This window comes from Dipteris shenzhenensis, chromosome 30 (assembly GCF_047967505.1).
Source record: "Dipteris shenzhenensis isolate YYH24624 ecotype China chromosome 30, Dip_SZ_1.0, whole genome shotgun sequence".
NCBI classification, from domain to species: domain Eukaryota; kingdom Viridiplantae; phylum Streptophyta; class Polypodiopsida; order Gleicheniales; family Dipteridaceae; genus Dipteris; species Dipteris shenzhenensis.
This window is the reverse complement of record NC_141625.1, coordinates 46,816,549-46,829,541: the sequence shown is the minus strand read 5'-3', so window position 1 is coordinate 46,829,541 and position 12,993 is coordinate 46,816,549. Positions and strand designations below refer to the sequence as shown.

The 12,993-nt window shown below is 42.8% G+C and overlaps 1 protein-coding gene across 3 annotated transcripts in view; it reads right to left on the bottom strand.

Moving 5' to 3' along the window:
* Window positions 1-2,621: 2,621 nt before the first annotated feature.
* Window positions 2,622-12,993, bottom strand: part of LOC147882226 (mediator of RNA polymerase II transcription subunit 15a-like) — a 114,506-nt gene continuing 104,134 nt past the window's right edge. For all 3 annotated transcript variants that reach the window (XM_087401794.1, XM_087401795.1, XM_087401796.1), the window contains exons 10-11: window positions 3,351-3,436; window positions 2,622-3,202 (exon numbers count right to left, since the gene is read on the bottom strand). In XM_087401794.1, coding sequence (XP_087257920.1) covers window positions 3,007-3,202; window positions 3,351-3,436 — 282 coding nt within the window. In that variant the 3' untranslated portion in view covers window positions 2,622-3,006. The remainder of the gene's footprint in view (window positions 3,203-3,350; window positions 3,437-12,993) is intronic.

The window sequence follows — 12,993 nt, the reverse complement described above, 5'->3', positions numbered from 1 at the left end:
TCAACACAGCCTGGTATGCAAACATCTCCAAATGGTTTGGTACGTAGGACATTCATATGGATCACCTCCTCCCCTTTCTCTGTAGTTTGAACGCCCCATCCCTCCAAATCCCATGAGATGAGATCAACTGTATCATACGGTTGTACCTACTCTAGTTATATACATCACGAACTGGTAGGGGGGGGGGCGACCAAGAGCCAAGATCCAGTTCGCGTGACAACTTCCCGAGAGTATCAAAGGAGGGATTGATCACTAGGCCCTAGTGTCTAGACGACAGACAAGTTTACCCATGTCTTGAGGATCGCCATAGGATAGATGTGGGTCTGGTCTCACCAACAAAGGATTGAGGTAGGGAGAGCTTCAGGAACACCTAGAGAGCAACGCGTTTGCACGCTATGCACACTAGCAACAATGCAGGCAGAGGAGCACTTCCTATGCATTTGCCCGCTTACTATGAGATATGAGGATGATACCATTGCTTCTTTCAGGAGGGACATGGGTTTGGACCACTCTCCTATTTGATCCATTTCCATGACCAGGTGTGTTGGCCTCTTTCTGATGGAGACGCGGTGACACATAGAGACGCTGCTACAACAGATTAGACAGCGGGAGGTGATAGTACCACAAGACACAGATCGAGCACAAAGGCACATCATCGACTTATGCCTTTGAATCAACCTCGAGACACCGTGGTAGAGGAGGAGATAGCCGACATGAGGGCAGCATGGATCAGTGGGAACAGATGACGCATAGAAGTGGAGCGTGCTCCACAGAGGATGACCAACACACACGATAGAGGTCTTGCCCATCGCTGCTCTACTCAGAGGAGACCAGTGATCACCCTTGATATGGCTCATTGTATACAGAGATCCAGAAGACCACATCCCTCGCCATAACGAGAGAGAACTACAAAGCTACAGATAAGTGACATCTTTGTGTCTCATTGGAGCGCTACCACGACTTCTAGATGTCCTTCGAGCTTTCGCACTACCTACTAGAGTCTCTTGAGAGTTTCTGACTTTCTAAGAGTGTTTTTGAGATTCTGAGATTATTAGCTTAGCTTAGCTTAGCACTCAACAAGGGCCTTAGCCCTTTGCTTACAACCCATAGCAACTTGTTCGAGCTATTTTGCTGATTGTACTTTGTCTTGTACACCTGCGAGGCCTCTTGAAGATGTTCTCGAAGATCGAGGGGAAGGAGCTTGAGGAGACGAGAGCACTATGGATTAGCAGTGAGACTAGTCACCACCACGATGTGGCTAGATGAGAGACGTGGAGACCACACACTGACACGTGGGGCGACCAAAGCACGCACGATTGACGTCCCGCCTATCTCAGCCCTCCTCAAAGGGGACCGCAAGAGACGAGGTATTACTCTCGATGTAGCCCATCGGATATAGAGATCCAGGAGAGTGCAACCCCTGCCATCGCAAGAGAGCGCTCGACAGACACAGATACATGAGCTCTTTGCATCACATCAGAGGGCCATCAAGGAGCCGGGTTATATAGAGCCTACACATGTACTTGGAGCAGTACTTGATTGCTCTTTTTTCCTACTATATTTTGTACTAGCTGTTTGCATTTTTAGCACTTAGCACTCGGCAAGGGCCTTAGTGAGCCCTTTGCATTAGCCCACAGTGGCTTGTACAAGTTACATATATTTTGTATCTTGTCTCATAGACCCGTGAGGTATCCTGAAGACATTAATACACCTCTCTCTCTCTCTCTCTCTCTCCCCCTCCCCTCCCCCCTCCCAACACACAGACACACACTTCCCCCCCTTTTGGGGGCATTGTGTGCCACCGGGTCTATTGGTTGGTTCCCTCATTTTGATGTATTATGTTGTTGGCTGGTTATGAGAAGGAAACAGACATAACTATAGGACAATCATGGTGAGTACCCTAATGGCCTAGTTTCAAAGGAAGAGAAGATGCAAAGAACATAATGTAAAATATTGGTGAGCACCTAATGACCAAAATTGGTAAATGGGTGTAGGGAAATGAAACCCGTTTGTCATCAAAGGCAAGTGTGAAATTCAAAGAGTGTCTAGAAGAGCTGTAGGAGAGTCGAGCAGAAAATCAATCAGTGTATCTTGGATGAATTAGATAGGCAACGAGGAAAAACTGGGGGAAATAATACTAATTGAACTAGCAAGACACTTAGTGATGTAAATAAAAATTCTGGCATTGGAGTTTTTCTAGCCTTTTACAAGGCATGTAAGAGGATTTTACCAAAGTAGAGATTATGACCACTGTGATCTGAAAAATTAGGTCCATTGCACACTGAAGGGAGAGGAGCAAGAAGTAGGCTTGTCATCCAAATACCTAAGTTTGAAGTTTTTAAGAAAACTATAAATGGAGCAAGGAAATTACTCCACATGATGCTACTCAGAGGTTGTTCATAAACATCTACCATGCCGAGCCTTCAGAATAAGTTTCTTCGATTAAGAAGTACAAATTTGTGTGTGAGACAACCTATACTCTCGTGGGATATGAACTGAGGAATTTATTACAGCTGTGGCATGGTGCAGAACAGAAACAACAGGCAACCTGCATTTAACACACAAACATTACACCTAAAAAAAATTTACATATAAAACTCTATAACAGATTCAACCAGCTCTATTGAATACAGGTGACCTTACCATACGTAAGTTCACCCTTTCAAATGACCCTTTATCAAGGTGTAATATGGTATACTCTTGCCCTTTCTACTAAAAGCATGTCTTACGTATCAGTTTCATGCATTAACTAGCAGAATCTCTGACCCCAGCCCAATATGTCCTGGAAACAGTGGAAATCTACCCACCAGCTTGTTATTTCTGGTAAGAGCACAGAGTATTGGTTCATTGCCACAGTAATGATAAACTAGCTAGGGTAGAAATGAAAGGCTTCCATATGACTGAACACAGCTAGCATCTTTTTTATGACCTCTTAATGACATTCCTGGTGGCAAGGGAAATAGCACTTCAAAATGCTGGGAAAAAGCATGCCGATTAGACATTCCATTAGGCACTAACGCATGATTCCCAAGAGCCAAAAGTTGAGCTGAAGCAACCCCCTCCTTGAAGTACTGCAATATCAGCCATCACATTACGGGCACTCTCATCCCAAGCTCTGACCATAGCTTCGAGTGACACTGGTTGGGATAAACATCGAGCTGCCCTGGCAAACTTATCCCTTGCTAGACGAGATACTGGATTACTGAAAAAGTCCAAATTCAAACAGAGATAAAATTAGCAATAGGAAGAAACATTAGGCTTTGAGCAGCTACTGCTATTTGAAAGGAAAAGCCATGCTTTCCAAACCCATGTCTTTCAGGAATTGTGCACAATTGAAAAATGCAACTTACTTGAAGTCTGGATCATCTGTGACCACGATGGGGGAACAGTCGGGATAATATGACGGTATAAACAAACGCAATGGTGAAAGAGACACCTGGAAGCCCACAAATCATTTTTTATATGCACTCAATATCATGTGAATGAGAGAAATAGAAGACCCCACCCCACCCCCAAAAAAAAAAAAAAAACATCAAATCTTTTTTTTGGGGTTTTTTTTTTTTGGGGGGGGGGGGGGTGGTAAGAAGCAGTATTCATTTAGAAAAAATATACATTCATAGCTGTTCCAGAATGAGACAGCTACTACTCAAAACTAACAACAATAGTAAACACACTTTTTTTTTTTTGGTGAGAAAATATTTTATTGCTGTAAAATAATTACATTCATAGTTACTTCAAAGTGGAGTAACTACTACTCAACTGAAAATCTCAGTATAAGCTGTATATACATCCTGATCAATCAAATGAGTCTGGCAGCAATCATAGAATGATTGCTGCAGAGATCATTTGAAAAAACAAAAGATGAAAAAAGAGGATCACCAAAGACTCTATGATTTCTGTCCATCGATAGAGTCCACAGTGCCCAATAGCGCACCCAAAAATAAAATAAAATCAAAACCATGTCTAGCTGGATGAACTCCAAACAACCAGAAGAACCTGCCAAAAGTAACAGTAGGAAACCTCGCTTCAAGCCTCTGTCGGATGACAGCGAGGAAATCACAAGTGTGTGGATAGTGCCAGAAGATGTGAAGCACATATACATCTATGGCAAACAGCCGGAGCAATATGTTTATGCACGAGTAACTGCCCAGATGGAAAAATGCCAAGTATGACTCGCCAAAGGAAAAGCTGTTGCCTAAGAGGGACTTTATAATGTCAAAGGAGACGCAGCCGCTTTCTCCACCACTGTAGGGGCGATCCATATGCCAAACAGAATTTGCTCTGTCAGAAATCCAAGGCGGAAATTATAACACTTTATATAGAGAGGGCACCGTGATATGTGAAAGCTTCAAAGGCCGGGCTGAAGAGGAAGAAGAATGTAGAGTCCAATCCTCAAGCCTATTCTGAAGTTCCAAACGAGGTACCGGCAAGAACGGTTGGAGCATTTATGAAATTTGATGCCGGAAAGGATGATAATGAGCTCCCAAACCATATTTGCTAGTAGCCATAGAAAAAGATAAAAGAGTGCCATCATCCTGAAGTACATCTGCCACAGAAGAGATGCCTTTGAAAGAGAGAAAATAAGAACGCCTGGGTTCTTGTATGGCCAAAGGACGGTGGAATACTTTGGACCAATAAAGATTCTCAACCCTCAAAGAATTTCTCGACAAAGAATCCCTGCCATGTCATTCCAAGTGAGATAAAATATGCTTCCAATCAAGAAGCAAATGAGAGACAAAAAGACACCCTCTGATCTTGCCTTGAATAGAGCCAAATAGGAAATCCCACTGTGTAGGCTGCCAATGCCCAAAGCAGAAGTATCAATATGCAATAAAAGAGAGCGGATCATGGAAGTTCAAGGCTGATCCCCTTGCATAAACTGCAACATCATTTTCCCCCTGTGAGCAAGTATATGCATTTGAATATTGAGTATGTTCAGTCCCCCATGCATCTTTGGAGAGCAGAGACGATGCATAGAGAGTAATCTGAGACTTTTCTTGCCATTTTTTAAACACCAGAAAATTTCCATAATAGCAGACATAAAGGAAACCAGATCTGCCTTAGTGAACATGATGAGAGGCAGATAGAACATGTAATGGCCAAGTTGCAAGCTTCCAATATTCAAGTTTTGCCCTCAACTTTGTGAGCACTCAATCAGTTTGTTGAGAACGAGTGAGCCCCCAACCTATAGGATAGCCAAGATGTCGAATCAATTGAGAAGTTGGAACAATTTCCCCAGGCCACAAAAGACTATGCCAGTCTTTAGCATGCAACGGTAATAATTTTGATTTCTGAAAATTGACACAAAGACCAACAGCCAAACCATATGTAGAAAGAGTCTGCATAATCATGGAGAGATCGCTCTGAGTATTTTTAGGAGTAAAGAAAGAATCATCAGCATATGCTTGAGCGATCATGCTACAGCTGCCAGGATTTTCCAATCCATGCAACATGCCAGTGTCCAAAAGGTGGTCCATATATTGCAGCATTGGATGAGTGGCTATGGCAAAAAGTAAAGTCCAAAAGGTGGTCCATATATTGCAGCATTGGATGAGTGGCTATGGCAAAAAGTAAAGCACTGAGGGGACATCCTTGCCGAACAGAACAACCAAGAGTACAGGTTGTAGAAATATCCCCTGAAAGAATGCAGGTAGCTTTACTATCTACCAAAGATTCACAAATTTGCTTTTTTGGAAGGAGTTTAACAAGACCTCTCTTCCATGTGTTTGGCATTTTCTAATTGTGCCAAGCAGAGTTCACCATATGCAGCAATGTATGCTTCAAAAGAGGCCAATATTCTAAAAAAAACTAAACTGTAAGACCATCCCATCTTGGAGATTTTCATCTACCACAGGATTTGATTGCATCTGATAATTCCCTCTTAGTAAAAGGTTCCTCCAATTCCAAAGCTTGAGTAGTGGAAATAATAGGAGAAACATGTTGTAAAAGTGAATTTCTTGCAGATAAAACCTGTTGCGAGGGAGAAACTGTAGAACCAAACTGCTGAGAGAAATGATGGACACAAACAGAAGCAAGCTGTGACCGTGATGTAGTCCATGAACCATCAGGCAGAAGCACCCCGCAAATGTTTGATTTTAATCTCTTTTGATGCAAGCTTTTAAAAAATTGTTTGGAAGAGCAGCCTTTATCTGTAAAAGCTCTTTGTCTTGCTCTAGTCTCCCATTTAGCAAGTTTCCTGTTATCAGTGTGTCTGGCTTGGCATAGTGTTGTTTGCTCATGCAAAGACAATGGACGAAGATGGCTAAGTTCAGTGAGGTCTTGACAAGTCAATTTGGCCTGAGCAACAGTTTCTCTCAGAGTCTTCATGTAAGACTTGCCATAATCTCTAATTACAACTTGCATTTTGGAAACAAAAGAATCCCATGCATTATCAATATTAAAATGGCTTTGAGAAGACAGAGAGTGAGATGCTTCAGTAACCATGGCCTTGAAAACAACATGCTGCAAATAGCTATTGTTCACAATCAGATGTCGCCTTTGAGGCAATCCATCATCTGGCATATCATAATAAGATAACCTCAACCATAAAGGTGCATGATCTGAATGCACAAAGGCATAATCAATCCACATTTTGCATGTAAAATCATCATTTTGTGGTGGAGCTACACTATACCAGCGATCTAGATGTGCCTGATAAGAAGAAAGGACATTATGTTGGAAGGTGTAGCCTGGTGACAAAGGCTGCAATTCCTTCCAAAGATCAACCAAATCAAGATGCATCAGTAATTGAGACCATGCATGCCTTTCAGGAGTTAACATATGAGTATGTCCTGATGTATTGTCACCCTTTTGCGGAGCATTGTTGAAATCCCCACATATGAAGGCATGATATCTCCATGGATATTGGTGCATGGCATCCCAAAATTGCACTTCTATCCCAAGAAGATTGAGGTGCATAGACAGAGGCAAATTCAAACACCTCGCCTTGAATGATGCATTGAAGAATAATCCATTTGCCTTGGTTGTCATTTAAGGCAAGAACTGGCTGAAGTTCATGCTTGATCAGAAAGACTATACCTGAGAAAGAATGCTCCCCCACATAGAAGATATCATAGCCACAATAATGACCTGTCTTTCCTACATAGACATGTTGATTGTGTTCTTGTAATGCCACTATATCAGGCTGAAATCTATTGATATACAGCCACACTGATTTCCATTTCCTACTGTCACACATCCCCTGAACATTAAGAGTAAAGCATTTGATATGAGCAGTCATATTTACAGATATTTATAGGAGAATAACAGCTATGTACAGCAGCAACCTTTATGATGTCAACCCTGCATTTCTACCTCAGGGTCAGGGCCTCTTCCCTCAGAAGAAATATCCGCTTGAGGAGTGGACAGCAAAGCATCAACCTCTTCTTCAGGGAAGAGGGTTCTGCTAGCTGTCACTGCAGCCCATGTGATCCCAATTCCTGAATTGACCTCTGAGGAGTTTCCACTAGAAGATGCACCATTCCAAGTGCGAGGGGGTGGAGGTTGTCGAACAGAAATAACTTTTCCACGACTTTGCCATCCATCAGTTGGAGGTTTCAGTCCTTTTGCTGAGGATTGAATAGCAGGAGGTGAAAGGGAAGAAACATTCCCATTTGAAACCACTGGAGCTTTGCCTTTATCCCGATTCACAAAAAACTGTCTATTACATTTATTTTTATTCCCAATAGAGGCAGGAGCATCCTTAGTGGACATTTGAACAGGCAAAGTGGCAGGAGGCATTTTATGCTGACTCATTGGACACTGCAAAGCCATGTGCCCAAATTTTGTACAATCAAAGCAAGCCCCTGCAAATAATCCCCATTTCAATTTATAAAAAGCACTTCCCATGTCAACATTGTTCACCGTGACTCAATAAGACTCTGGTGTGGGATTATCAGTATCCCAGAGAATGCAAAATCGATTTGAGTTGCCATTGGGCCTTGGTGGGCAAACCACTTTGCCTAAAGTCGCTGTAATTTTAGGCAATAGTGAAGCCATGCATTGCGGGAAGTCTACAACTTCAACCCAGACCGGACATCGGTGTCGGATCAAAGCCTTGAAAATCCCTTGTGGGTGACCATGGCAAAGCATGCACCATTTGCTGCCCAAAAAAGAGGGGTCCATAATGACCTCAAAAAAACCTCTCGCTGCATAGTGTACCTTCCGAACAAACGACCCAGCCAGTGTGCGAATCAACCAGTTGCCTACCTCTGCAGCAGGTGGCATCCGACCTGGGAAAAATAAAATAACTGTATTTTTGGCATATTCTCTAACTAGATCCACAATTTCATCCACTTCAACCATGAGACCAACCGATGGAACAGAGTCTTTCCACTCTTTCCTTGTGTTTGCAAATCCTTCATGCATGACATCGTAAACCAATTGTGCCTCAACAGAATCATGCACTAGGTCATGCTGACCCTCAGCCTGCTTTTGTTTTTTGCATTGACCTGATCGGTCCTTTTGAAAAGTTTTTTTATAGGAATATTCAGCCATGTCTTTGGAAGAAGATGGAACCCAAAAAAGGAGGTACCTGAGAAATGATAGTAGAGAAAAAAAATTTGCAAAAAAAAGCCCACAGAGAAGAGGAAAATAGTATATTTGTAAGGAGAAGAAGGAGAAAGAGAGATGTAGGGATCGAAGGAAAAGAAAAGACAAGATCTGTAGAAGAAAAAGAGAAAAAAACCAATAAAAATTCCCAAATGAACTAAATTTCAGAAAAAGAGTGAAGATTTTGGCGATGGAAAGAGTACACAAGACCCAGAAACCCAAGAGGAGAGAAAGGGGAGCAGAGAGCCTTCAAACCAGAGTAGAGAGCAGTCTGTGAGCCAAACCCTACATAAAATTGACCCAAGGGTAGGGAGTCAACTGAAAACAGCAACCTGAAGAAGGCGAGACAGGCCGTACAGGCCGTACACCTGTACGGAAACCGTACGGAACTGTGGCGGGCTGTACAGCAGGTCTTTAAAGCTCCGAATCGCCTTTTTTTAAAGCTCTGAAATAGCGCAACAGGTAGCTGAAGCAAACAGGCTGGTTAGGGGAGGCTCTGGAGCTGATGGGAAGGCTAGAGCAAGGGCTTCTCACTCTCTCTCTCTCTCACACACCCCAACTACACACACACACACACGCACGCAATCTCTTCGATTGCCCACACACATAACACACTTTTTTTTTGTGAAACCAGTAACTATATTAATAACATGAAATCAATGTACATGACGTTAGACTCCAAAAGAGAGCCTAATGGAAGAACTAAAAAACAGTCAGAAAACACTTCAAGGCTAGTAGCATCCAAGTCCCTTGCAACATAGCTATCATATAAAGATTGCTTGAGGGACATTCTGAAGAAAACATATGCTTGAGGAAACTGTTGACCCATCCTAGAATGCAATCTCTGTGTCCAAATGGTCCATAGTACCCAAAAACGAGTCCAGTGAAAGAAGAGGAGGAATGGAGACATCTGAGATGAGAAGCATCCAAACATCCAGAAGAGTTTCCTGAGTCTGATAGAGGGAAACCGAAGCCGCAGCAAATGAGAGACATGAGTGATCAATATCCGAGAGTGCGAGCAAGACCATAATAGATGAGGAACTATCTCACGGTGATGAGAGCAACGGGGGCAGGAAGGAGAAGCAATGCGACGTGCTGCCAATTTCACCCCAATGGAAAAAGCTCCCACTATACATCTCCAAAAGAAAAGCCTCTGTTTCAATGGCAATTTGGCTTTCCAAATTTTCATAAGTCGTGATTGCCACCAAGATAAAGACCTATCCAAATTCCAAAGAGTGTCGGCATGCTTATCAATCCATGGCGGTTGAAGAAGAAATCTGTAGACCATCGAGGAGGCCAGATTATGCATTGAAAGCGAATAGGTAGCAGGAGGTAAGGAAGTCAAATTCCAGTCCAGTAATCTGTCATGTACAAACAGTGGAAGAACAGGAACAAATGGCTGCAACATAGTTGAAAGTATTCTCCAAATGGACCTATGATGCAGACCCAAGGAGAATGTCCTGCAAGCTTGTGGAAATGAAAGCATATAACCTTGTTGATCCACAACATCTCCAACAAATCTTATGCCCAATTTCATAAGATTATATGCTTTAATAGGTGCCTGTAAAGCGAGAGGCGATTCAAACACCTTGCTCCAATGGATGCTTTCCAAGCGAAAAGAATTACCATGATGAGAAGAAGCACCTGTCCATTTAGCATAAGAGAGAATTCTCTTCCAATCATGAATAAGAGCAGTAGAAACAGGACAACCAGGAATTTTCCCCTGAAATGTGGTCATGACTGCTTCCCAGTGATCTGTAATCCAATGCCCATATGCATGGGACGTCATGTTTCCACACATAGCTGCTAACATAACAGCCCATGGCTGTTTTTGCTGAAAAAAATCAGCAATCATAGTGCTCTTTCTTGCCAACATATGAACTTGAAGATTGAGAATATTCAGCCCCCCATGCATCTTAGGCGAACAAATAGACTGCATGGGTAGTAGTCGCAAAGCCTTTTTATGAGATTTGCTTTTCCAAAATATCTCCATAGCCTCGGACATATAGGAAGCCAAATGCTTAAAAGACCAGGGAAGAAGAGGCAAATAAAATTGCACATGTGCCATAATGATGGACTGTACTATCCGAAGTCGAACATGTAGAGGCCAAGTGGACAAATGCTAGTATTCCAGCTTCTTGTTGATCTTTTGAAGCGCCCATTTGAGATGTTGCAGGGTAATATTCCAGCCAATGGGATACCCTAGATGCCTCACAATAGTATGGGAAGGGATAATGTGGCCTGGCAAGAGAAGTGCATGCCAATCAGCTTCTTTCAATGCTAGAAGATTTGATTTCTGAAAGTTGATATGCAGTCCAGCAGCTATGCCAAAATCATTCAGAGTATGCATCAAATGAGAGAGGTCACTTTGAGAATTCCTGGGCATAAAGTATGAATCATCAGCATATGCCTGTGCAAGGAATGACTGTGCCCCTGGAATTTGCAAGCCATGAAGCTGCCCTGTATCTGCAAGATGGTCCATATGCAACAGTAACGGATGGGTAGCAATGGCATACAGTAAGGAACTAAGAGGGCAACCCTGTCTCACTGAGCGGGTCATGGTTCAGGTTCTTGACAACCCACCACCAAGCAAACACTGCGCAGTGGCATGAGAATAGAGCCAGTAAATAATATGGACCAGCCGAGGGCCAAATCCCAATTTATGCATAGTCTGAGAGATAAAATCCCAATGGACAGTATCAAATGCTTTCGCAATGTCCACTTGCAGAATGAGAACATCTTGTTTGGAATATTTGGCATACTCAATTGCAAGCAAAGCATTGGAGATATTGTCAGTAATCTGCCTTCTGGGAACAAACCCATACTGCCTGGGATGAAGTCCTGCTTGCAAGATGAAGCGAACCCTGAGGACAATCATTTTGGCAATGAGTTTGTAAATAACTGGCATAAGAGATATCGGCCGCCAATCAGCCATCGTCTCACACAACCTCTTTTTGGGGATCAATTTGACAAGGCTATGTTTCCAAGAAGGAGGAAGAGATTGTTCTGCCCAAGCATGATTGATCATTAGAAGAAGAGTGTTCTTGAGATCACCCCAAAATGCACGGAAAAATTCAACAGTCAATCCATCCCAACCAGGAGAGCTGCCTTTACGTAGATGACTCAAAGCATCATCCAGTTCATTAAGCATAAAGGGCTGCTCCAATGCATGAGCCTGTTCTCGAGACAATATAGGCTGAACATGCGTAAGAAATTGAGACCTGGCTGCATTCACTTGCATCAAATGATCAGGCTGAGGAGAAAAGAGATGCTAGAAATGACTAGAACATTGCGATTCCAATTCTGATTTGGAGGTGGTCCAGGTGCCATCATCTTTCATGATTCTGCAAATATCCTCCTTTCGCCTATCCGCATGGAGGCTCTTAAAAAAGGCTTTGGAGGAGCAGCCCTTATCCAAAAGGGGTTTCATGCGAGCTGAGATTTGCCACTTTTTTAATTTGCGAAGATCATTTTGATGGATGATATGAACCGCATAAGCACAAGAATCCTGTTCAGAAGAGGTAAGCTGCCTATGAGAACTGATTACATCCATTTGTTGCTTGTGAGATTGAGCCCATTTCAGCTTAAGCCTGAGGTTTCCCATGTAACTCCGTCCATAATCTTGAATAACAGCTTGCAAGCGATGAGCAAGACTGATCCAAGCAAAATCCATGTTCTCTTGAGCATGTAAGAGGAGGGGGCGGACAGCCGCTCTCACCATGTTCTGAAATTGTTGATGAAGCAGATAAGCACTATTAACATGGAGTAGGCGACGACCAAAAAAAGGCATATCATCTGTCAAACGTGCTATAGATAATGTCAAGCATACTGGAAGGTGATCAGATAGCAAGAGGGAATGATCAACCCATAGTGCACATGTAAAACTAGCATACTGCTGAGCATGCAGCAAATACCATCTGTCAAGTCGAGCCCAGTAATGAGTAAAGGCATTGTGATGATATGTATAACCCATATCTCTATCCCTTGTTGAGAGCCATAAATCTTCTGCATGCAAGAATGAAAGCATATCTTCCCAATGTCGAAGCTCAGTGGGGATCATATGAGAACGATGAGTGGTATTGTCTTGAATGGCAGGCGAGTTATTAAAGTCTCCACACAAAAAGGCATTGGACAGCCATGGATATTGTTTGAGGGAGGCCCACATTCGAGCTCTAGTCGCAGAAGTTTGAGAGGCATAAACACATGCTATTTCATAGAGATCAGCATGATAGATGCATTTGATCACCATCCATCGACCCTGGGGGTCATTGTAAGCAACCGTGGACTGCATATTATGTTTTACCAGCATGCAGACCCCCGAAAAGTGCATTGTACCAGCATAAAAGATATCATAACCAGCATAGTGGCCTTGCTGGCCAGCCAAGAAGTGTTGGTTGTGTTCCTGTAAAGAGATTACATCGGGGTGCATTCTATGTACATAGT